The sequence below is a fragment of the Caenorhabditis briggsae genome (assembly GCF_000004555.2).
Source record: "Caenorhabditis briggsae complete genome, chrIV, whole genome shotgun sequence".
Lineage (NCBI taxonomy): Eukaryota > Metazoa > Nematoda > Chromadorea > Rhabditida > Rhabditidae > Caenorhabditis > Caenorhabditis briggsae.
In genome coordinates this window covers 7651209-7676282 of record NC_013487.2, presented here as the reverse complement: position 1 = coordinate 7676282, position 25074 = coordinate 7651209, and the positions used below count along the sequence as shown (strand labels likewise).

The window sequence follows — 25074 nt, the reverse complement described above, 5'->3', positions numbered from 1 at the left end:
TAGAATCAGAATCGTGGACATGTGCTTTATATATAGGAACATAGTTTTAGTCAACATCTGAAAAATTCGCCGAAGTTTTGAGATTTGAAAATCTTCCCAGAATCGAAAACGTTCAATAAAAGGGATAATCATGAATTACAAAGGAAAGTTTTTATTAAAAAAAAATATATTTTCAAAGTACGGTACATTTTGGATAACCGCAAAAACTGTAGAAAGGAGCAATTTTTCTTAGTTGCTGTCAAAGATATGTAAAAGTTGTCCACTGATAAATATTTTTCCAGGAGACATATTTTTGATATCTTGCATAGGAATTGAGATAATTGAGCTCAGACTTGGCAGGGTTGGGGCCCTTCTATTTCAGGTTTTGCGTGGTAATTCAAACGGACCCTGATTTTCTCGAATCGTGAGTACAGAATACATGACGAACGTACAATAAGCAGATTTAAACTAGTGACGGAATAGTGCGAAATGACGCAAATCGAATTTTAGCATAACATTAAAAATCTCCAGTGTCGGGTAATTCAGTCGACGCCGACAGTTTTACACAAACATCGATTCCTGGTGTATATTTTATATTCAGTTGTTTCATATGTACACTCTTATTCAGGAACACTTTTCACAGTTTTTGTTTTAAATTTTCATAGAACCAGGTTATCAACATGGTAAACAGATACAGGGTCCGCCAAAATTACGTGTGCAAGTGTAGATGACGTTATCTCCAGAAGTAGATGCGAGATTAAGACGAAATTTAACAGATAGTTTATTTCAACGCTTGAAATCATAATTCAACAAAAATTATTCGATTCTACCTCCTTTGGCAGCGACCACGGCACGAAGTCGTCGAGGGAAGGCATCAATGGTGGCACGCAGGTATTCGACGGATAATTTGTCCCATTCCTCAGACAACGACTTCTTCAGGGCCTCGATATTTGCATGAGGTCTTGCGCAGACCTTATTCTGCAGAACTCCCCATACGGAGTTGTCGAGCGGGTTCAGATCAGGCGACGAAGCCGGCCATTCGTCCTTTGGTATGAAGGCGGGGAAGTGGTCCTTGCACCACTGTTGAGCCATTTTTGCGGTATGAGCAGGCGCTCCATCTTGCTGGAAGATGTATTTCTTCTGACCGAAGTGGTTTTGAGCCCACGGTAGCACATGCTTCTCCAGAATCTCCTCAACGTAGTATTTTTGGTTGATTTTCACGCCTTTATCAACGAAAACAAGCGGACACTTCCCATCATAGCAAACCGCTCCGAAAACCATGATGCTCGCAGGATGAGAGGCTCGATGGATTGTTTTACCACGCTCAGCTGCTTGTTGAATATTTGTGGCCAGCACTCGGTGGTTTTGGCTATTAAATTCAGCCTCGACACTGAAGAGTTTCTCGTCCGAGAAGATGGTGATAAGATGATCCTTTTTGCGCGTGCCAGCGAGAAGGCGCTTCGCTTTGATGAGCCGTTTCTCCTTATTGGCTTGGGATAGAATAGCAGCTTTTGTTGCTCGATAAGAGGTCATCTTCAGCTCTTTTCTGACAATTCTCCTCATTGATGTATAGGAGATATCCATGTCATCTGACATCTTTTTCATGGAACGATGAGCATTTCGCCTGACTTTCTCCCGGACGGCCTTGACTTTCGCTGGAGTTTTTACAGTCCTCGGTCTTCCTCTTCCCGTACGGTCCTTGAGGTGGCCAAGCTGGTTGAAACGACGGATGGTCGCGAAAACCGTGTTTCGGTGCACTCCGAGTCGTTTAGAAATGTCTCCTGTGCTTAAACCTCGCTTGTAAAAGTCGACGATCAGAGTACGATGAGGACTTGCTGCTGTCATTTACCTAAAACATAACCGATTGGGATGAAACTTGGCAAACTAATAAATAATGAAATAATTAATAAAAATTTTAAAAAATTGCGCACCAAAAGTGCGTCAGTGCGCAGCGCCATGGCGTCAAAGTTGTGCACACGTAATTTTGGCGGACCCTGTAGATTTGAAGATCTGAAAAATATAGAAGTTGTAGGTTTACCGTGAAACTGTAAAAGAAAGTTTCAAGCTTGAGCCAATTTATCTTGGCTTATGTGAAAGATATGAAAAAGTGATTAACTAACAAAATATTTTTGATATTATGCTTAACATTTTGTCAGTTGATCACTTCTTGATATCTCTCACAGGAACTCAGATATATAGACTCAAATTTGATCGTTTGGGTAGCGCTCTATTAGAGTGTCTACGGTAGAGTTGAAATATCTGAGAAAATAGAAAATGTAGGAAAAACAGTGATTCTTGGCTTTTTATTGACTATTAAACAGGAACAAATGTTAATATTTATATAGATATTTTCGAAATAACCTAACAATGACCGAGATTGCACTGAAAACTTCAAAACATCTTAAAAGTCTCCAGGAACCAATACCACTTAAAACCACTAGTTTAATCTTTCCGAGTTCTCGAAACTTCAAACCCTCTGGGTCACATGTACATTCCGTTTTCATACATCGTCACCTTTCCGGTTGCTCTCTTCTCTTTCCTCAACCCTTCCGCAACCAGCTTCCGCGTGTTCCTCCTCTCTCTAATCTTGTGTCTAATTACACCTGTAAACATGCACACGTACCCAGCCAATCTTTCATTCCATTCTCCTTTTTCTTGAAATCAATCACTTTCACCTAGATTTTCATTATTCCGTTTGATATTAATTTTCAGCTTCTTCGGAGGAGAAATTGGAGAAATGAAATCGCAGCGTCGAGATGAGATTGTGCAGTTCTGCCGAGAGAATACTCTTCTTGTAATGACAATGTTCTCTGTATTTCTTGGTGTTGTCTTGGGATTCGGTCTTCGTCCGTTGAATCTGTCACAAGAGACTCTGCAACTTATTAATTTTCCCGGAGAGATTTTCATGCAGGTTCTCAAAATGATGATTCTTCCACTCATTTTTTCTTCTCTAATCTCTGGTGAGCAATTTTAATTATAATCTGAAATGTCAAACTTTTTGAATTGCGTATCCCTTCAGCTCTGGCTCAAATGGACGCGAAGGAATCAGGTCAGATGGGTGCATCTACCGTACTCTACTATCTCTCCACTGCCGTATTAGCAACTTTGGTACGTTATTATCAACTGGATTTCGATTGAAATTCGAAACAGTTTTCAGCTCGGTATCTTCCTGGTTACAGTAATCCATCCTGGAGACCCATCGATCAAAGGAACCGACATCGCAGATGCACCATCTGAAGGAAATGTGTCTCCATTGGACACTTTTTTGGATCTTGTTAGAAATATGTTTCCGGAGAACATAATTCAAGCAACATTTGAAAGAATGCAGACTACATATGTAGCAATACGGCCAAAGATAGCTTCAAAAAATGGGACAAACATAATAGTGAAACGGTCAATTGGAATGACAAAAGGAATGAATATTCTAGGAATAATAGTATTCTGTACTGGTTTCGGAATTGTCATCTCCCAATTAGGAGAACGTGCCAGGATAGTTGTTGACTTTTTTGTCATTTTGGATGCCGTTATCATGAGATGGGTCGTCACTTTGATGTGGTTTGCTCCACTTGGAATCACTTGTCTAATTTGTGGAAATCTATTGGAACTAGATGATATATCGGATATTGCATCTGTTCTAGCTCTGTACGTCTTCACTGTTTGCGCTGGATTGGTTCTTCATACAATCATCACCGTTCCACTGATGTATTTCTTTATCACAAGAGAGAATCCACTTCCTATTTTTAAGGGAATGATTCAGGCAGTTGTTACTGCATTCGGAACTGCTTCGGGGTGAGTTTGAAAGTTTTAAAATCAAAAATAGCATTCAATTCGTGTAAATTCCAGAGGTGCCACTCTACCAATGTCAATGCAGTGTCTAGAAGATCATTGTGGAGTGGATCGTCGAATTTCTCGTTTTGTTCTTCCGCTCGGCTCCACAATAAACATGGATGGAAACGCTTTGTATGAAGCTGTGGCTGTTATATTCATTGCTCAACTCAACAATGTTCAACTGTCTCTCGCAGAAGTTCTTACTGTTAGTATAACAGCCACCATTGCTTCAATAGGTTTAGGATCAGTCCCAGCTGGTTTAGTTTCAATTCTCCTCATCCTGAACACCGTTGGGTTACCCGTTCGAGATGTTTCTATGCTGTTTACAGTCGATTGGCTTTTGTAAGTTTCAAGCAAAAAGTAAATTTACAAAAGGAACAGAAATTCAGAGATCGAGTCCGAACTGCCGTGAATGTACTTGGAGATGCGTACGCTGCTTCCATAGTTCAACATCTGTTGCAGGTTTGTCTTGAGAATCAATTTTTAGATTTCACAACCGCTATATTATAGAAAAAACTGGATAAGGCTGATGCTCGCCATGATTACAAAACAGAAATCAAAGGCGAAATCGAGATGTTGAAGTCTGCAGCCACCAGCAGAAGACCATCTTTCACGATGTCGGAAGCTTCCAAAGAGCTCTTCCTCACACATGCAAACACTGCTGGAAACTCTCGAATCGGATCACGAATTGGTTCACGCCGTCCTTCATCAACAAACTTGCATCTCTCCTGGCGCAATAATCCTATTGATCCACCATACACACCTTTACCCAATGATGAAAATGTGTAACCACCCAACCAATTTATCCAAGTCCATTTTCCCATTCCAAAACAGAAAACGGTTATTCTCTCTTCATTCCGCGAGAACCCATGGATTGTTTTGTACATATCAACCCTATTTTCTTTTCAGTCTTACCAATGAAACTCAATAATTTATATTTTTAAAGATTTTAGCAGTCGAAATAGCATTATATTACTTGTATTCAAAAATTAGAGAACATAAATGGACAATGGAAAACTCGAAAGTTGCCGACTATGAAAAGTTTTTTGGACGCTATGAGAAAAGAAGTGAGCGAATTTAGTTGGATGGGTCGAATTCGAGTCCAAGTCCGAACTTGTGAGCGTCGTTGGCGGCGAGGTTGAATTGAGTGGAGAGGGTGAGTTTGAGAGCTGGGGACAGCGAGTGGGTGGCAGCAACGGCAACTTGGGAGGAGCTGTTGACCTTGGCGCGGAGAGCAAGATCGCGGCTTGGGGAGTACTTGGTGGCGAGAGCGTAATCTGCTCCGTTGGATCCAACCTTTAATGAAAATATAATCGTCATGAAAGCAATTTTGAAAATTCTACCTTCCATCCAACTTGGGTTCCGATCTCAACATTAGAGGCAACCTTGTGGTAGAGGGAAGCTCCGAAGTCGTTGGAGTTGATGACGAAGGAATGGAGAGTGTATTGTGGAGTAGAGTGTCCGAATGCCAAGGATGTAGCGGCCAGCTTGTTCGACTGGGAGTCGAATGTGGCAGCGGCTCCGATGAGCCATCCATCGCGAGCGAAGACTCCGGAAGCGTTGACAACTGGAGCAGAGGTAACTCCAACATCAGCAGTGATCTGAAGTTCAGAAAGAATTTTAGAATCTATGTGTTTTGCAAACGGAAGTATTTATTTCATGCATAGAAAATCGAACCCTAAAAGTATCTCGCTTCCAATCAAGCTTAAATTGTGAGCCACCTGCTTTATCGCCCAATATATGTAGAAGACTACTCACTCTGGCAGTTGGGAGAGCCCAGTCGAGCTTAACCTTTCCGCTTCTCTTTCCAGCGTGTGGAGCATAGAGCGAGTCAAGGGTGACCTTAACGCCGCGTCCGAATTGCTCATTGATCTCAACAACAGTTCCGAGTTGATTCTCGGTGTTCCATTTCTCAGTCAAAGTGATTCCTGAAATTATAACATCACTGCTTTGTTTTTGTTTTCTTATTTTTATTAAGAGATCATATCCCGTGCGCGCTGTGTTCTATAAGCAACCACGTGACAACTACATCGCCTCTCCTGTTCTATATTGCTGAGACAGTCATTAAGAATTTTAGAACATCGATCAAACTTTGCACTTACCGTATTGTGGGATCTTGTACTTGACATCGAGGTTTCCTCCAAGCTTTCCAGATCCGAGGTTGTGGGACGCGTTGGACTTGAATTCAACCTCCTTGTTGTCTCCGGCCTTGGTGGTGGAGTCAACCTTGAGGAATCCGAAGTCTGAAAATCATTGACTTTATTCATATTCGCATGTCGCATTTAGCTCACTGTATCCCTTATTGAAGAGGTCCTTGGCGGACTTTCCAAGATCAGCGAAGGTTGGTGGGGCCATTTTCTGAAAGTTATTCAGTTTGAAATATTTGGTAAGGAAAGAAAGGGCCACTGAAGAAAAATAGAAAGAAGAAGATAGAAACAAGTTTGTGGAAGAAGGGGGTCAATTGTTTGGACCAACAACAGAGTTTACGGAGAGACTCAAAGAAAGAGAGAAAATGAGTCAACGCCTTGTGGCAGCTGAGGCACCACGAAATGAACTCTCTTCTTCAAAATGAGGAATTCTAACTGCACCGTTAAATATCTTATCAGGAGATACAGAAGCGAGGAAAGAACATAAATACGGGCAGTGTCACAACTTTGTGAAAGAACAAATCGCGCCACAAGGCAGGCAAACAACAAACTGCGTATTTAGAGTTCAAAGGCAAGCACAGTGGTGCGCCAACCGCCCGTCACGAGACACCACGCGATGACAAAGAAACGCAGACTGGCAACTGCATCGCGACCGCAGCGCCAAGAAAAGCATTGAAACCTTTGGCGGATTTTCAAAATTTAGCGCGTCCGTGTGATGTCAACAAAACACCAAAGAAAAAGAAGAAGCAACACAAGACTACTCTTTTCAGAGCACAAAAAATCGGAATATATATCTGAAACTAATAATAGCTTCGAAAACGTAAACATCTGTTTTTTCCGATTCTATCATATCTTGTCATAAGTCCTTCAAAGCAGTTCATGGTTAACTAGCTAATTCAAACGTTGAACAGAGTGCCCTGGCCAGGAAGTAAAGCCGGAAATTGGAAATAGAGTTGAGAATGAATTCCGCATCACCTCATTCAGCATTTCACACTTGCCCTTTTCTCGGACATGTACCGCTCCGAAATCTCGAAACCGCAGTTAGAAAACCTCAACTTAATTGAGAGACTCGTTGTTATTATACTTCCAAACTACTTCTATGAATATGAATCTGTTCTCCAGCACTTGGTCAAAGAAAATTTTGGTATAGTAGAGGTTTGTCTAATTAGGAAGATAATTTTTGATAGTTTTTTCTTGAATAGAAGTCTGTGAAGAACTTTAAACCCGAAGATGTTTTGGAATGGAAAAGTGCTGACTTGGAATCACAAGACATCTGGGGGCTCTCAGATAGATTAAGTGACGGACCCTGCATGCTTCTCTTGTGTCAAAGAGCAAATGCTTTCATAGAGATGACAGGAGTTGCTAGATATCACAATGCGATTGCAAACAGGTTTGTTGCGAAACAATAACAATACACTAAAACTACATTGTCCATGTGTCTTTGTGTTATTTTAGAGTTTCTTTTTTGAAGTTGTTAGAGAATTCAGAAAATATTAGAGTTTTTTTTAAATTTGAAAAGCTTACGGTTTAGAATGAGTTCAAAAAATGGAATCTACTATTCAAAAACCACAATTGCTGCCTATCACGATACACTCTTCTTCTATCCTAAATGTAAGCAACGATGTGGTTATTCTGAAACTTTCAAATCTTATTTTCAGACGTTGATGAAAAATTAATGATAAAACATGCAAAAGATTATCTCTCTGTGGAAGTCTGGCCCAAACTCAGTCAAGGACTTGCTCGGCTTGCTGTGGAGCGTCCTGCTAATCCGATTGTTTGTTTGATCAGTTTCTTCTTCCGTCCTCCAAAATCCCAACTTTTCAGAAATGGCTAGCTGAAAATCTGCAGCAAATGCAATGATACGAATCTTTAAATAACTGAAGAAACTTTAAACTTTAACTTTTAATAAAAACTTTATGAAAATATACACAAAACAGAACTATGCGGAAAGGAAATTACGGCAGTAAAACATATTACATGTAATCAAATAACACACAGGTGATAGGAAAAACTCGCTAAGAAATTTAGCATCAGCAATAGAAAAACAATAACAAAATCAATATTCCTCCTCGATTGCAATTCTGACAAAAAGGGATGCAGATGGATCCAAAGTGTGTTGATATCCAGTGTTCAACTGAATCTGGGAATAACCGGTGCGAAGACTCATCACTGGAATTGAAAACTCCCCGACGAAATCGTTGGATGAAGTAGAATCGAAGTCCTAAAAATGCTCACATGAATGAAGAATTAGGACAAAGTGCTTACTTTCACGCAGAATCGAAGAATGGCAAGCTCTGGGCAACAGAGCGTAAAATAGAAATTGTCTCTCCATTCTGGATTGAATCCATTATCCTTGATGATTCTGGTCTTTGCCTTTGTTTCGTCACGTGGAATTCCAAAGATTTGAACACTAACATATGGATCAATGATCTCCTTTCCAGGCTCTGATTTTGGAAGATATTGCGCCGAGAAAAGACCAATGCCAAGCTTCATCTTTGGTTTTGACATACTTCTTGGATCAACTCCATCCAGCAAACACCCTGGTTTTAAAACATAACCACAATTACCATTGCTTCTGAACAATCCTGCATTCAGATCTAATTCTTCTCCAGCAGTTTGAAAGTTCATAGCAACACTTTGAATTCCACACAACCACGAAACGATCGGATGCATATTGGAAGAATCTTGACGCAAGCCTTTTGGATAACTCTTCACCAGCCGTTCTGCAGTGTATGTGAATATTGGGACAGCAGCCTCGAACATGGTGTAAACTTTGTTCTCGGACAGAGAAGGACTTCCATCGAATGGGTCTGAAAAAATTTGAAATTTGAAGGATTAGTTGGAAAAAATTACGTTTGTGAACATCTTGATAGATGTTATGACTCAATTTCACAGATGGCAATCCAATTAGAGCCGAGAGTTCAGGAGAAACTGGATGAGGATGGACATGATGCTTGTCCTTATCAGTTGGTGAGTCGTCCTCATCCGGTTCCTCAATATCTTCTTCCAAAATGATTTTCTTTCCGCGCAAAAGGAATTTTCGTTTGAGTTTGTTTGGTGATGGCAATGGATGACGATGTGAATCTTTGGGTGGAATGTATAGAGAATCTCCAAGAATTTCTTTGAACAATTCCGCCATTACTGTTTGCTGCACGAATCCAACGTGGTTTTCGAGAGTCAAGATCACAGGATACGGAGATGTTTCGAAGGCTGTTCTCTATAACGATAAATATTTGTTTCGATTTGAAAATGATGAATTAGTTTACCTTGATAGCTTCTAATGAGTTTCTCAGTGTGATTGACTCAATGAATGTCCTTTTATGAGTGATGACTGGCTCTCCATGCTCACCATCAAACAAATCTACTGTAAAAAAATGTTCTCTAGAAATATTTTCCAATGAAGTGAATCTTACACTCCAGTAGTCTTGCTCCCTTCCTCAACGCAGAAATGTAGCCTTCCACTGTCGCTTCTCCTTTCACTTGCAACCCCGTCAAATATGTGTTATGTGATGAATTGACAAAGTAGTGGGTGAGTGGTTGATCCATATCTTGGAAGATACTTTCATGCCCTGGCTTGAATACATTTCCCCATCTGGATTGCATCAATCTCCGCATTCCCATCAGACCCATCAACTTTTCCTTTTGTTTGTCTTGCACGGTTTGTTCGAAGGTATCAAGGATTTGCTCGGCTTTCTTCAGATCAACTTTTTCAAACTGGAACACAAAATCTGTGAGGAGATAACGGATATAAGTAACTTACACCTTGTTCTTCTGTTAGAAACCTTTGCAAATCTGCGACAGTTAACGTTTCCACATTATCAGAACTAGCTTGCGTCATCACAAAACGAAGATCTGGACGGTCTGTCAGTCGTTCGAAAAAATTGAGAAATTCTTTTTCATTCAATTTGTTATCCCTTGAATCTTCCAATTCTGACTCCCTGAAGATTGCTTTTGCATATCTTTCACTGATTTGAAGATTCATTCTTTTGAGAAGATTCCAAACTTCATCGAATGAAAGAAGACCATTTTTGTTGGTGTCTGCTTGCTGGAATTTGTCAATCAGCCAAGCAGTTTCGTTGAAGACGACTCGTTGATGTTTGGCAACTGATATGAGATGAGTTAGTACGGAAACCCATTTGTCGCGCGTCTGAAACACTGATTGAGCTTGTTTCGGTCACTGTTTTGATGGAAAATTTAAACTTACTTCTTTGGAATCGGCACAAAAATCAACCGACTTGTGTAGGAATTTAGCATGGGAAAAGATAACAGAGAAGCATCTTGATTCTGGTGCCAACTCTTGAAATTCGTACTTTTTCGACGCTCTTTGCAAATTATCGGTTTGATAGCCAGATCGAACTTCGAGTAGTTCAGACAACGCAACGGATTTCAGTGCATTCGGAACAAAATTGAACCAGTAACTTGAATAGTAGTTGAGGAATTGTTTGCTTTTGATAGTCACTAAAGACATCTCCTTCACTTTTTGACTGTAATTTTTATTTATGCCATTTGCTGAATATTAAAAAAAAACTCACTTTTTAATCCTGCATAATAATGATCCTTTCTCGGCCCATTCTAATTCTTCTTTGGTTTTTTCTTCATCTGCAGCTTGTGCAGCAGCCTGCTCTTCTGGAGAGACGTTCTTGTTGGCCATCGTCACCCCGAAGTTAGAAACTTTTTGTTTTGGGCAGCAATCAATGACAAGAACAAATCAGTTAAAAGGGAAGATAGAAACCAATTGCAAAATAAACGCAGCTGATGTGACCCTGGTCGTCAAAAAAGAAGAAGAAGAAAGACAGGAGAGAAAGATACAAGAGTGATGCCAGAATAGATTGAAAATTCTTCTTCTGTCTGCCTATATTTGGCCACATAAATATTGATTTGCAAACAAACTTTTCAAATTCGACAGAACAACAATTCCCACTCCATTTCAACGGTGTAAACAAAACATGTACACTGTTTGTGATGGTCAACCACAATGCCTTGAAATGGAGAACCATTCACTTTTCTGAAATACGTTCACCAAAAATCGGTCAAGTGGTTCCAACAAAAGCAGTCAAGTTGTTGAAAGTCATATACCGTTGCGTTAAAAGGGTTTCAAATGCTTCAATGAATCGCAACGACTACAGTTTTGGAATATGAATGTGGAAAGCATGCACTTGCAGATGGTCGAGGTGATTAGAATATAGCTTTTTTATTTCCCGAATGATAAATAAGGAGTTTTTAGAAAACAACCAACAAAAAGTGCAAAATATGTTCCTCGAACAAAAATAAAAGTTTCAAAGAGCGTTCTCAAAAATACGACAACGATGCTCCGACATCCCGCAAGCGCGTTCTTTAGCGTAAATCGACATGGATAGGATTCTTTGCCCAAAAGCAGTATTAAATAAATTGCAATTGATTATTCAGTTATTCAAAGTTAAAACGGTAAATGGTTTTTTAGTGTATTGTGACCGATTAAATGATTTTTAATTATTCCTCTAGAAACCAGCTATTTGCTCTACCAGCTATTTGCTCGAGCACTTGGATCCTATTTTGATTGGGCCCAAAACATTTCCGGAATAATTCTGCCTTATATTTATACTTTCTTTTTCTATTCCGTATTTCGTAAATTTCAGTTTCATGACGCGCCACGGAAAGAACTCCACAGCAGCCTCGGTTTACACCTACCATGAGCGACGAAGAGACGCAAAAGTTGGTTTTTATTTTATTAGTCCCAAATAATGCATACTTGTAACGGGCCGGGCCGGGTTTTTTTCCCAAATTTTGGAGGCCCGGCCCGGCGGGCCCGTCATTTCACAAGTTCTGAAAATTTCAAAAAACCCCTTATGTGATTTTTTTTTTCGATCAAAAATTTTTTTTCGAGTTTTTTCGATTTTTTTTTGATCAAACAGACAAACAATCAAAAAAACAAAAAAATATAGAAAAAATTGTATTGAGAGCTCAAAATGACAAAATTTTTGTCACCGGGCCGGCCCGCAATTTTACAAGGATGAAATAATGAACTTATTTCCAGGCGAGCGGGTATGGAACTCTTCATGCTCGTCTCGGTGCAGACTCGATTAAGGAGTTTCATTGCTGCTCACTGACTCTTCAGCCATGCAGAAATCCAGTAGTTTCTCCAACTGGCTACATTTTCGACCGTGAAGCGATTCTTGAAAACATTCTGGCACAGAAGAAGGCGTATGCAAAGAAACTCAAAGAATACGAGAAACAAGTGTCTGAGGAGAAGGCTGTAGAAGTGCAAGCTTTGGGACAAGCAGAAGCTTTCACTAAAAAAACACAGTTTTCGGCCATCGAAAGTACTCCTAGCAGGACTGGAGCAATAGGAACTCCAAAAGTTGAGGCAGGATCTTTGGTTCGTTAAAATGTGCTGTTATTTGTATCGTTGTTTTTAAATTTAGAAGCGGACTGGAGGCGTGATATCAAGTGAAATAGCCGCAAAAGTGAAAGCCCATGGTGAGGAAGGAACAATGTCAAACATGAAAGGAGATAAAAGTACTGCTCTTCCTAGTTTCTGGATACCAGAACTGAATCCAACTGCTGCTGCTACCAAACTGGAAAAGCCAAGTTCGAAAGTTCTGTGTCCGGTTTCGGGAAAACCAATCAAAATGAAGGAGTTATTAGAAGTGAAGTTCACTCCAATGCCAGGCACAGAAAATTCAGCAAAGCCTAAATTTGTGTGTCCAGTTACCAGAGATGAATTGACAAACACTACGAAATGCGCGTATCTCAAGAAATCGTGAGTTTTCACTACAACTTCAGTTTTCTTTCACGTCGAATTGGTTTACAGAAAGGCTGTTGTCAAGTTTGACGTCGTGGAAAAGTTGATAAAAGGAGACGGAGTGGATCCAATCAACGGAGAACCAATGGGCGAAGATGATATCATCGAGCTGCAAAGAGGAGGAACCGGATATGCTGCTACGAATGAGGTCAAGGCGAAGTTGATCAGACCCCAACTCGAACTACAGTAATCAGAAAGAACCTTCTAATTTATGCAATGTACATCTGATCTGTTCTCTGTTTTCTTGTGAAACTGAATAACTCATATAAAACTATAAATCTTTATTTCTTAAAGAGAGAAAACACGTTTTTCGATATGTACAAACAATTTCTTCAGAACTTTGTAGAGTTTCTTATCCTAAAAGTGTGCTCTGAGCACAAGTTGGACCAGTCCATCCAATGTTGCAGGTGCAACTGTAAGACTTGAGAGATCCGATACAAAGTCCGTTTCCAGAACACTGAAGAGCTCCAGTGCAAAGTGGTTCGAGTTCACAACGAAGTCCAGTGAATCCAGGAGCACAGATACACATTGGAAGAAGTTTGTTTCCAATGCAGATTCCATTTCCATTGCAATCTTTGGACTCACAGAACAAAGCTTCTGTTCCAGGAAGAATAGCTAGAATAATAAAGATTAGGAAAGAGACTTGAAGACGTCAAGACTCACTAAATCTAGATTCACACCGCGAACCAAAGAATCCTGGAGCACAGATACATGACTTCATATTTTTGGTTCCAATGCAAATACCATTGGAATTACAATCAGAAGCCTCACACATGGTTCCAGTAACTGAAACTATCAACTATGAATTCTAATGCTTATCAAATTGTACTAACTCTTTTCACATCTGTCTCCAGAATATCCAAGGTAACAAGCACAAGTCATAGCATCCTTAGTTCCAATGCACAACCCATTTGAGCTGCAGTCACGGGCGTCACAGAGTGCAACTGGCGTCTTTTCGCATTTGGATCCGGTGTATCCAATTTGACAGGCACATGAGAAACTGTTCTTTGTGCCAAGACAGAGTCCTTTGTTGTTACAATCACTTGGAGAACAGAATGTGATTGGAGCTGATGGATCCATGTTCACTGAAATCAAAGAAAAGGACTTATTGTTTTCAAGATTGGCTTACAAAGTCCTGAGATTTCACTTTCACATTTGAATCCGGTCTTTCCAAGGTTACACAAGCATAGTGGGGCCTTCTTCGATCCGACACAGACTCCGTTTCCATTACAGTCACTTGCTGTGCATCTCTCCAAAACATCGTCATCCAAACCAAATGGGTTATTCAACAAGTTTAAAGAACTGGTAGTTGGGAAAAGATTGGAGAACATTTGGTTGTTGTTATTGTTGGAAAACAAATTGAATGGGTCCATCAAATCTGGAATTTTAGAAATTCGGAAAATTCAATCATAGATTTGAACCTACTTGCAACAGAGTCACACGAATCTCCGGTCCATCCCAGGAAGCACATACACGTGGATTGCTTGGCTGTTCCAAGACATAATCCTTTACCACTGCATCTTGTGAATGCGTTGCATGGGAGTAGATCATTTAGCTCTCCCAATCCTCCGAGCGTCGGTAATCCTTGTCTTCTGTATCTTCCAGCTTGTACAGAAGCTACCAGAATCGATGAGATGAGAAGGAGATGTTTGGATGAAATCATTGCAAAACGCAGTTGTTTTTTGAATCATCCCAAATCCGTGACCCATTTTATAGTGACCCCCATGAAGTCACAAACAAACAATTATTAGCCAGTGAGCCCGCCTGTGCAAATCAAACGCCTAATGAAATCGGTACATTTCGTACAGTATCTAATTTTGTGTGATTTGACCTCTCGATCACTGATGACGAATATATCAAACACCAAAAATGAACTGTAGATGAATTTGCATTCCACCTACACAGTATTTCCATTTTTATGAGCTGTTTTATGGATATAAAGGGAAACGGTCATAACGAAAAATCGTTCTCGATTTTCTGGTTTTAGGAAAATTTTTGAGAAAAAAAAATGAACGTACTTCTTATTTTTGTGCTCATCCTAAGCTTCTTCATGGTGGTAAGCTACAGAACATTCGAAGAAAATAAAATAAAAGTGATTCCAGTCGTCAGAAGCTCGTCGCTACCGTACCAAACTGGCCAACGAAACTCCAGATCTTGGTGACTCGAAACCTTTCGGAACTTTCCGCAAGACTTCATTCGATCATTGATTATTCCGTTTTCATAATAAACATCGAACATTCCCTTTTTCTGATTACATCTAAACAAATTATTCAAAGAACAACCCAAAAAATTGAATTTTATTTTAAAATTTTGATTCAAATGAAGATCGTTGCAAGACCCATTCTTATGGGAATACATTGGTGTAATATTGGAATGAAAAAAGAGACTATCGATAGATATGACTTGACTAGAAATTGTTAAAACATGTATAGAAATTGACTAGGACAACGGATGAGATGAGTTGAAACGGACATGGAATTCAGGAAGATCATGAGATATTATAATTATTTTCCGCCTCTTAGCTTTTTGTGTTGTTCTCGTTCTGATGATGACTCAGGTGGTTCACATTCGAATGACATTAGCATTGAATCTGAAAATAAATGGAAATTTAAGATTGTCGGGAAAAAAAAATCAAAATTGCTTTCAAGAAAAAAGTGCTTACCTTTTTCACCAGAAACTGCGGTTATCAGAAGATACTGTAGAACTTGTGGATTTTTTTCAAATGTACAAATTGTTGATTTCCATTGGATCACATCCCTCAACTGCTCTGCCAACTGATTGAATGCCATAAAGTTGAGATGAGCGTTAGGAAGAATTCTCGGATGTCCGTGGTAGATCAAGAAGAGATCTTTGAGGAGAAGTACAAAGAAGGGAATCACGATTTTCGGTTGATTTCCTCTTGCGCTATCAGCTCTCCATTGTGCTGCTTTAATAGTCGCACGATAACTCAAAAAGTTTCCAGAAGGATCCAGTTGATGCTGTAGTATTTCCAGTTTTGATTTTTCAACTCGACACCACTGAATTATTGGATTATCATATTTAATTGGCTTTATCAATTCAACTAACTGTTTTCTTCAGCCTACTAACTGCAGGAAGTGATAAACCAGCAACAATTGCCATCATTGAATTGAAATTTCCAATTTCACAACACTCTTTCGCAATATCAATCATGAATTCAAAAACTGCTACTCGATTTCTGAAACTTTCTAAACTTCTGAACCAGCTCTCAGATTCTAGAACCATACCGTTTCTTGGTTTGTTTGAGAACTTCGATAGCTGCAAATGCAGATAATCGATTGAACCATTCAATATAAAATGAAATTGAACTGATAACTCCTTCTTTATTCTTTGAATGCCTTCCGATTTCTGATAGCGGATCCGAAGCAAGACTCTGAACAATCTCATCTACTCCAACCATACTGAATCTCTCCATTTCAATATGTGTCAATTGTTGGGCTACTGTTTTGGCATCATTGCACATTAGAAACAATCCGGTCTGAAATGCGTTGTATTGTTTAAAGAACCAAGTTACACAAAACTCTCACCATGCTATCAGATTGTTCTGGAAGAGTTGTATTTTCAGATAACGCTTTTTGGAGGTTGGCAACAGCTTTTTCATACCTATCGAGCTTGTTTAGCTGAAAAAAAAAAACTATCCAGTTTGTTTTAATTCCTGAAGTTACTTACAGATGATCTTAATGTTGCCTGCAAGTCTGTCGTTTTTTGCTGGTATGTTTTGTCCACTGCACATAACCGAAGCAGCTCATTCAGTCTGAAAAAACCCGTTCGAAATTCAGTTTCAAATGGATCCTACTACCTTGTTCTCATATATTCCGTTTTAAAGTCATAAGGTATATTTGTTGCCCATTCACTGCATAACCTCAGAATATGAGCGAACATTCGTCCTCTTCCTTCCTTCGCAAAATTGTGAGAGTCGGCATTTTGAGCGAACATGCAATACTGAAAAAAGGCTCCGTTGGGACGGCTTGATGCATAGTGAAAGCAGCGGATCAAAACGAGAAAAAAACAATTTGAGCTGACAAATGTGAGAGATTTCCTCTTTTTTCTTTGTGATGGAGAAATTCCACTGGGAGAAATAGAAAGAGAATAACGAACCTGAACAATTTTTTGCATCAATTCATGGGGAGAGATAAACGTTCGAATGTTGACTAGAAGTGAGAAGATGTACGCTTCGTCTGGACAAAAGTCTCGAGTGGGAACTAATCGACGGATGAGAGCATCACGACTTCCAGACAAAACGGCTCCAGAATTGTCGAGGACAAGGTCCTGAAAAGAGTATGTTGTTTTAACGGAGCTGTTTTTCAGAAATTTGTTCAAAGGGGGACCCCAACCATACATTTTTTTGAACTTCTCTGCATTAAAATGTTTTCAAAGCTGTTCATTTTTCTAATATTATTACGAAAAAATTCAAAAAAAATCCGAAAAAGCGTTTTGTTCGGAGTCCCCTTTATTGATAGGATATAGGCAATCCGTTTTTCGTGCAAAATTTTTACGGTTTTCTCTACCTCTACCTCACTCATCCCTACACCGGTTCCCACTTCTTCTATTCTCATTTTTTGTAGGTAATTGTCCTATTCTCCTGAAGATGGCATCAAGCCGAAACGTTGAGAATAAACAATTTTTATTCATATTCGTGCCTCCAACCGATAAGGTCAACAAGAGGAGTCCCCTTTAATTTCGAAGAAACACCAGAATCCTAGTTTTAAGGACCCAAAAACTTTTCATGAGAGGATGATTTCAAAAACTTACATTCTGCTCAAATGTATCTGATTTATGCGTATCCAATCTGACTGCGTTGACCTGCTGAGTCAGCGAAATCATACCGGTTTGAGACTGCGAAGATGTCAGGATGGCAGCCTGAAAATGGTGAGAAATCGTGTTTGTTCAAGTTGTAAATATCGAAAAGCGATAGTGGCCCACTTTTCTAACCATGTTTACAATATTATTTGCATGTTTACATGGGAATGGGAATCAAGACCGAATTTCTTATTTTTTGAATGGGAATCATATGTGTGTGAAAACTGATAAAACTGAGTGTTTGAGTTTTAGAACTTTATGCTCTAATGGTCAAAAGGCAAGAAAAGAGGTCGAATTTTTGAGATAAAATTAATTTCATTTTGACTCTAAAAATAGAAATGACCGTAAAATGAAGGGAGCCCACTAAAAGAGAGGGAAAGTATGGAGGATGGGAAATTTCCGAAATAAGAAAAGATGACAATAAAATAGAAGGAACAAGTGGGCGGAGTTTTGAAGAAGGAGAAGAAGAAGGCGTCAAACATTTTGCTCCAACTTTTGACATATTTTTCGTGTCAAGAAGAGGAGAAAATGAGTTGGAGAGTTGAAGAGCAGAAGAAGAGTCCCTTCTCAGTATCACAATAGATGCTGAATTAGTGAGGGATCTGAGAAATTTCACGATAAGAAAAAGGAGAAGGAAGAGAATCAAAAAATATTGTCGGCGGTATTTCTTCAGAGCTCTCTCTATAAAACTTTATCATTATCAGTTAACACGCTCTCACATGCTGCTTTTTCCGTGTAGGAGACAGTAAAAAAGAAAGAAAGAATCACGAGGTGGGAAAAAACAATACGAGCAAAAATTCTGGCCAATAATTTTGAACGATCTGGTGTTGCATAACTTATTAAGTGAGAGAGAGAGAGAGGTCCTCTGAAAGTACTCCCTAAAAGTATATGAGACTAAAAACGTGTAAAATTTTATGAGGTTCTCGGGATGCCGAAATTAGGAAATTAGGTGTCTCGAAACCTACCAGCTAATTAATTTTGGAAATGAAAGAACCGAAAAACGGAAAAATAAGAAACACCGGTGGCAAAAAGGATGAAGAGGACAAGGACGTCATAAATAGTACATGAGAAATGAGGAAGAGAAGGCGAAGAGTATGGGTGGGGAGAGACAAAACAACGGTACAACATACGAAACAACAAAAGGGAAAAGATGAAGGATTATGGTTGGCACACAGCAGGAGATCCGGAGGCACATTGAGATGGATTCGATAACGATTTGAAGGCGGAGAACAGAGACGAACAAGAAATAAAGTGTCATAAATTGAGGGGTTCGGAGCTCCGGTTATTTTGATGTTTGTATTATTGTACAGACGGAGTGAGACTGTCATTTACAGGAGCAGGAAAAGGTTCTGGAGGAAATGATCAGAGATTAGATGGGGAGATTTATTAACTTCGGAATCGGAATTTTTTTACTGCTTTTTGCCGATTTTTCTGTTTTTTTTTTCATTTAAAAAGTTGGAAAAATAAAATAATTTTTAAGTGAAAATTGACTGAAAATGTACGGAAATCGAGAAAATGAATCTTGAAAATAAAAATGTTTTTTGGTTACGGTAGTTTTCGTTGTGGGACCTTCAATCATGGCAACCAGCGTTTCTCTTCCACAACTCCGACTTTTTTGTTTTAGCATAATAGTGGATGTATAATATCAGGGTATTCAATTTTTGAATGTGTTTTTCTGAGATTTGTAAAAAACAAGCAAATTTTGAATACTACATTTGATGTCGAAGTCCATCTCACAATTTTTAGAAAAATAGGAACTTCCTCTCCAACGAATAATTGAAAGAAAACAGAGAATTTGGGAATCCCATGGATGTGTCTGCTTGGAAGAACTACTGCCTCCATGGAGGCACCCAGCGACGGATTGACGTGCCTCATCTGAATACAAATTCAGAAAATCGTTTCGTGGAAACTCCAAGCTACTGGTCTTCTCACACTTCTTGAAACCAAAACTCAATACTAATAAGAGAAATAGGGAATAGAACTGGTTGTTTTGGGGGCTATTTCTATTCATAAAAATGCGGTAAGGTTAGTAGGCCACAAGAGAGCAAGAGGTGATGTTTGTGTGTCTGTGTGCTCCGAGAGCCTGATTAACAAATTGGCATTAAGCGGGAAACAAGAAAAAGACGACACGGAGAAGAAGAAGAAGAAGAAGAAGAAGAAGAAGACGTGTTTGCAAATGTATTTGGAGGAAAACGAGAAGCCGAATGAGAAGAAATTCTTGATTAAATGGAAGTTTGAACTTTCGATTTTAACTGAAAATGTTCTAAGGAAATTCTTGGAAAACTGTTATGTGAGAAAAAGCAAGAAAACGTATTGCTGAGTAGAACTCACAAAGAAAAAAGTTGTTATTGGAAAAAGAGAACGGATTGGTAAGAAAAAAAATGAAATGATGGATCAACAGGATATAGAGGAATGCAAGAGACATATTGGGAAGAAATCTAAATATTTTGAAAAAACAAAACGGGCTTCTAAGTATTTTAGTTCTGCAAACAAGGAGTTTCACTTTAATTTTTTCTTTCAACTAAACCTCTGTCTTTACTAAGCTTAGGTGCGAAAAATTGAGTTTCTCCTTCTTCTTCTTGGTTTCATCTTGGTTTCCTTCTAAGAACAGCAAAAAAGAGAAAACAACGGAAATCAGAGACCATTTCCAAGAACTCATTCTTCGTGTTTTAGTTTTTCCAATCAAGGAATTAGAGAAGAATGAAAGGAATGGGGGACAAAGTAGAAGAAGAAACTAGTAGAAATATACGCATGTATGCATATATTCAGGCACTTCAGGCCACCCGAGAGGGTGTCAATTCGAGAAGTGCTGGACTGGCAGAGAGCGACGAAAGACATATCAAATATTGACCAAAACGGAAATATAAGATGGACCAAGAATCGTGGAGGATCAGATGAACTTTTAACAGAATACCTAATGAAAACGGAGAATTTATAAAGTATTCTGAGATTTATAAATTCGATGAGGTCGGAAAACTGAGAGAGAAAGGGACCTCAACAATACTGAATGTGGTTCCGCTCAAAACAAATCCTGAAAAAAAAGATTGGGAATTTTCAGGATTCTGAATTTCATCCTGAACATCGTTTATTAGACTTCCAAGTTTGGATTTGATTTCCAGATAATTCAGTAAACGTCTTCCTTCACCAGAACCAGAATGGAATGGATGACGTGGAAATGAGAATGACCATTCGAGGTCAAATCGGATCGTGTGTGAGCACATAAAATGAAGAATAGGAGCCGACGAAAAGTAAAGAGAGATCATCTCGAGCCATTGTTCAAAACTATCAAAAAATTTTCCCAAGATGACCGCCCGCAAATATTTGTTTAATTGGTTTGGTGCGGGGCGGTAGTGTATTCCACACTTTCCACACACTTCAAAACTTGACATAAAAGAGTTAATCCGATCTGAGAAAAGAGAAGAAGGAAAAGAAGAATCAGAAGAAATACTGCATTGTTCATTCCTGTTCCCTCAACCATTAGTCCACGATGAAACGTTTTATGATAGTGAAATCGGAGATGGAGGTCGAGTTTTTTTCCTTTTGGCTTACGGAACAAACCACAATGCGTTCAGTTTTTTTCTTTTGCTCAATTCTTCTAAATCTTCATGATTCTCCTATCAATGATTCGAGAGAATGATAATGTCAAAGTTTCAAGCCTCTTAATAACTTCACAGCCAGTTCAAAAGTGCAGGTGTGTCCTGAAAAGTTTATGGTTTGGTTTGAATGTTTCGAATGGTATTAGAAAAATGACAGATGGTAAGTATAAGTATGACATCAGAAGGAGAAAAGAGAGGTTCCGGTGTGTATTCTTGATATGGATCATTGCATTTTTCATGATGACAGATGGTTAAACGATTTTTGAGGAATTTTTGATTCATGAATAAAATCATAAGCGTATCAAGAGAATTCAAATTTTTAATATTTCATACCTGTCTATTGAGAATAATATAAATAGAAGGAGGAATAGGAGGCAGTGCATGTTTCATTCGAAACGTTTGTTCATAAGTACAGGCCTCTTTCACTGTTCCTCAAACGACGGCGCCATGACAATCACCGCTATTCCAATACGGTAATTATCGTGTAGGTCCGTTGTATGTGTGTACGTTTCTCTCTTTCTTTTCACTCAAAAACGCGGAAAGGGGACGAAATGTGTTTGAGAGGTGCGATTAGTCATTGATGGACAACTAGAATTCATCAAAAAGGAGCACAAAAAGAAAAAGGGTCGTGTCGTGGGAATCTTTTAACTTTTTTGGCAGTTGGACATACTTTCCTAGCTTCTTTAGGTTAATTGGTTTTCATTCGGATCAAGAAATGGAAATAGCATTTAGTGTGGAACATTCATCATTAGTCTCATTAAGTTTTGTAAGATTCAGAACTACATAGCAGAATGTCACCTTGCATGTACAAATGTCAACGAAAAATCACTGATTACATAGATGGATGTCCGGAATAACTTTTTTGGAAATGGAATCCGGAATACGGAACATGAAATAAAATATTCTTCTCGTAATCCGGACGAATGAAACTTTTAGGATTCTGGAAAACGGTATCCAGAATGCAATTGATTTCTGGAATCTGGAATATAGACTCCGGACAAATTAAAATATCTAGGAATCCGGAATAAAACTTAATTCTGGGAATTCGGAATTTGGAATCCGGACAATTTGAAACTTCTAGGGATACAGAACATGGAATCCGGAATACAATTAATTTTTCGGAATCCGGAATATGGAATTTGAAATGAAAAAATGCACGAAATCCGGGCATCTTTGACTGATTGTGAGAATGTCCGAATATATGGTCTCAATATTTATTACACCTGCCAATCTACATATCTTCAATCTACATAACTCCTAACAAAATACATAACTCCTAACAATCTACATAACTCCTAACAAAATTGCAGTAATCCCTTACCTGTTTTTCAAGAATAAACCTGATAAGAGCAGGCATTTCAGGTAATATAGACACCCGGATCGTCATTTTGTGATTTTCGATGTCAGGATGAATCGTGAATCAAAAGAATATAGGAATGAATTTCGAGTTTGAAATCGGAGTCGTCGTTTCCGATGAAGAAGAAGCGACATTTGCAAAAACGTAAACAATCGAAACAGAGAGAATGTGTAGAGAGCGAGTATGAGGATTCAATACAATGATTGGCTGTTATATAATTGAATCCATCGATTCGAATAAAAAGTGGAGATGTTTTAGTCATCCTTGACATTCGGACTGTTTTTTTTCGGTGGAGGCAATTGAATCGAATAAATAGAAAAATGGAAAACTGACCCGACGAGGAAGGGTGCTATACCCTCTGGCTGATTGAGTTGACAGCATCGGTTGACTCGTTGAATTCTGAAAAAGTCTCATATATTTGTGGCTGGAATGAGCTTCACAAGAACCGAGAAGAATTTAAACAAATTTTGAAGGCTCCCATAAACTGTTGTTTCTCCATGAGTCTTATGTGAAAACATATATGAGAAACATAAACAAGCACTCGTTTATTTCAGAAAAAAAGGAGAAAAAAAAATCATGTTTATCTAGATGGCATTGGAACGAATATTCATTTTGGCTCTTTTTTGTTAGACGAGTGATAAGATAAGGATGATCGTGTTAGTGGTGTTCGTTTATCAGTTCATTGATCACACCCTAATTGGTCTAGTAATCAGAAAGCTATCTAGGCAAAATAACATGTTTTCTGAATATCAGAATCCATATGAAAATCATGCCCAAGCCTATAAATCACTGATTGTTTAATGTTCTGACACCTTCTGGTTTCTTATACATACGGCGAGATTTTAACTGTTAAAACAAACTTGGGCCGGGCCGAGTCCAAATGAAAAATTCTCCGGTCCGGCCCTGTCGGCCCTGGTCAGATTGTGAAATTTCGATATGCTGAAGTTGGCACTCTTCTAGAATCACGGAACGAAAAAAAAATCACGGAACAAAAATCACGGAACGAAAAAAAAATCACGGAACAAAAATCACGGAACGAAAAAAAAATCACGGAACAAAAAATCACGGAACGAAAAATAAAATCACGGAACGAAAAATAAAATCACGGAACGAAAAATAAAATCACGGAACGAAAAATAAAATCACGGAACGAAAAATAAAATCACGGAACGAAAAATAAAATCACGGAACGAAAATTTTGGGTAATCCAAAAATTGCAAGGACCTTCATTCAAGTACTATCCTGATATTTAACCTTGACATTACATTTTTTTGCTCAGTATCCAAAATGACACCCGAAATGTGGTATTGAGTCCTTAAGGTACACTAGTTGATAGTGTACATGATTAATAGGTTACATAGGACCTTTCCCAGATGTTCTGAGGATCATGGGACATATGAGAGTTAGGTTAGAGGCTGCAACGAGCAGAGTTATCAAACTTCCCGTCGTTTTTTGGGTGTCCAACATGAAGGAAACATGATGGTTCAGCCTAAGCCTATAATTGAAAAAATTTTATTTTTCATTTTTCAAAAATTGGATGACATTTTTGGATTGAAGAAGCTTTTTTCAATCTCAGGCTTAGGCTGAAACGCCATGCTTCTTTGATCTGGAACACCCTAAAATGTCAGCAAGCTCAATAACTGCTTGATGTAGCTTTAAACGGAATTTTCAGATGTTCTACAGGTCCTATGTAACCTGTTAACTAGCGTATCTTAAGAAATTGATAAACCCTTTTTTAGTATACTTTTGGGTATTGGACAAAATAAAATTGATGCCAAAGTTAGTATTACGGATACTACTTATCAAAGTGAAGAAGATAGCAATTTTTGGATTACCCAAAATTTTCGTTCCGTGATTTTATTTTTCGTTCCGCGATTTTATTTTTCGTTCCGCGATTTTATTTTTCGTTCCGTGATTTTTTCGTTCCGTGATTTTTTCGTTCCGTGATTCTAGAAGAGTGCCGAAGTTTTCATGAAAATCTCGAAAAATGTCAAAGTTTCGATACTTCAGTGTGAAACACTTCAGGAATATTTTAAAGGTGGAATTAAATAAACTTTTCTCAAGAACTTTCAAAAAATCAGCTAGCCAGAAAAATTTGGATGAACCAGGAACTGTCCCGAACAAATATGTGTTTTGAGCTCTCCTGAACTCTATTAATCGAAAATAGTGTCTCCAGAAAGAAAAGAGCAACTTCTTGAAGCTCTTCTCCGAAATGTCTGTGCCAGCCCGCCACCCATATTAGTATACGGTTCAACGATTTGAAACAAGTGACGGAATAGGAAAAAAAGAAAAGATTTACCTTCCGTGTTGTTTCTTTTGTTTCAAAGAATATCTGGGGGAAGGCTTATTTCAGAAGTGCAAACGAAAGACAGGAAAGTAAAAAAGGTGATGCTCTAATCGTTATTTATATCTTCCATATAGTTTGGATCATAAAGTCTCAGAGAGAGAGAGAAGAAGCTTGACACAAAGAAAGAGAAGAAAAAAGACATCTGCTCGAAATTAAGTTGATCTGATCTGTTCTCGGTGGTGGCGAATCGAAACAACCGCAATCAAAATTTATGAGATTCT

General features: G+C 38.7%; 11 protein-coding genes across 11 annotated transcripts; 7 read left to right on the top strand and 4 right to left on the bottom strand.

Annotated features, from left to right (window-relative positions):
- Positions 1-2716: 2716 nt before the first annotated feature.
- Cbr-glt-6 lies at positions 2717-4596 on the top strand (the record flags this gene model as incomplete). The annotated part of the gene is made up of 6 exons (XM_002633134.1): positions 2717-2939; positions 2999-3087; positions 3137-3768; positions 3823-4149; positions 4197-4269; positions 4318-4596. 6 exons carry the CDS (start codon positions 2717-2719, stop codon positions 4594-4596), a joined length of 1623 nt encoding a protein of 540 aa, XP_002633180.1.
- Positions 4597-4884: 288 nt separating this feature from the next.
- Positions 4885-6162, bottom strand: CBG05894 (the record flags this gene model as incomplete). Its single annotated transcript, XM_002633135.1, has 5 exons — positions 4885-5103; positions 5151-5408; positions 5566-5735; positions 5910-6050; positions 6099-6162. 5 exons carry the CDS (start codon positions 6160-6162, stop codon positions 4885-4887), a joined length of 852 nt encoding a protein of 283 aa, XP_002633181.1.
- An 803-nt stretch (positions 6163-6965) lies between these two features.
- Positions 6966-7788, top strand: CBG05895 (the record flags this gene model as incomplete). The annotated part of the gene is made up of 4 exons (XM_045235514.1): positions 6966-7109; positions 7157-7344; positions 7486-7565; positions 7613-7788. The coding sequence occupies 4 exons, from the start codon at positions 6966-6968 to the stop codon at positions 7786-7788; spliced, it is 588 nt and encodes a 195-aa protein (XP_045093131.1).
- Positions 7789-8010: 222 nt separating this feature from the next.
- Positions 8011-10605, bottom strand: Cbr-plc-4 (the record flags this gene model as incomplete). The annotated part of the gene is made up of 8 exons (XM_002633137.1): positions 8011-8175; positions 8220-8764; positions 8808-9171; positions 9221-9318; positions 9368-9668; positions 9715-10101; positions 10159-10438; positions 10487-10605. The coding sequence occupies 8 exons, from the start codon at positions 10603-10605 to the stop codon at positions 8011-8013; spliced, it is 2259 nt and encodes a 752-aa protein (XP_002633183.1).
- Positions 10606-11573: 968 nt separating this feature from the next.
- Positions 11574-12925, top strand: CBG05897 (the record flags this gene model as incomplete). Its single annotated transcript, XM_002633138.1, has 4 exons — positions 11574-11645; positions 11968-12309; positions 12356-12693; positions 12745-12925. 4 exons carry the CDS (start codon positions 11574-11576, stop codon positions 12923-12925), a joined length of 933 nt encoding a protein of 310 aa, XP_002633184.1.
- A 162-nt stretch (positions 12926-13087) lies between these two features.
- CBG05898 lies at positions 13088-14398 on the bottom strand (the record flags this gene model as incomplete). Its single annotated transcript, XM_002633139.1, has 5 exons — positions 13088-13350; positions 13399-13521; positions 13569-13820; positions 13865-14113; positions 14161-14398. 5 exons carry the CDS (start codon positions 14396-14398, stop codon positions 13088-13090), a joined length of 1125 nt encoding a protein of 374 aa, XP_002633185.1.
- A 345-nt stretch (positions 14399-14743) lies between these two features.
- On the top strand, positions 14744-14942 carry CBG26340 (the record flags this gene model as incomplete). The annotated part of the gene is made up of 2 exons (XM_045235512.1): positions 14744-14791; positions 14838-14942. The coding sequence occupies 2 exons, from the start codon at positions 14744-14746 to the stop codon at positions 14940-14942; spliced, it is 153 nt and encodes a 50-aa protein (XP_045098509.1).
- Positions 14943-15239: 297 nt separating this feature from the next.
- CBG05900 lies at positions 15240-17577 on the bottom strand (the record flags this gene model as incomplete). The annotated part of the gene is made up of 9 exons (XM_002633140.1): positions 15240-15325; positions 15398-15752; positions 15802-15931; positions 15981-16231; positions 16281-16373; positions 16423-16507; positions 16553-16695; positions 16852-17022; positions 17506-17577. The coding sequence occupies 9 exons, from the start codon at positions 17575-17577 to the stop codon at positions 15240-15242; spliced, it is 1386 nt and encodes a 461-aa protein (XP_002633186.1).
- Positions 17578-20777: 3200 nt separating this feature from the next.
- On the top strand, positions 20778-20882 carry CBG26339 (the record flags this gene model as incomplete). Its single annotated transcript, XM_045235511.1, has 1 exon — positions 20778-20882. The coding sequence occupies one exon, from the start codon at positions 20778-20780 to the stop codon at positions 20880-20882; it is 105 nt and encodes a 34-aa protein (XP_045098508.1).
- Positions 20883-21367: 485 nt separating this feature from the next.
- On the top strand, positions 21368-21415 carry CBG26338 (the record flags this gene model as incomplete). The annotated part of the gene is made up of 1 exon (XM_045235510.1): positions 21368-21415. One exon carries the CDS (start codon positions 21368-21370, stop codon positions 21413-21415), a length of 48 nt encoding a protein of 15 aa, XP_045098507.1.
- Positions 21416-21646: 231 nt separating this feature from the next.
- CBG26337 lies at positions 21647-21730 on the top strand (the record flags this gene model as incomplete). Its single annotated transcript, XM_045235509.1, has 1 exon — positions 21647-21730. The coding sequence occupies one exon, from the start codon at positions 21647-21649 to the stop codon at positions 21728-21730; it is 84 nt and encodes a 27-aa protein (XP_045098506.1).
- Positions 21731-25074: the final 3344 nt, after the last annotated feature.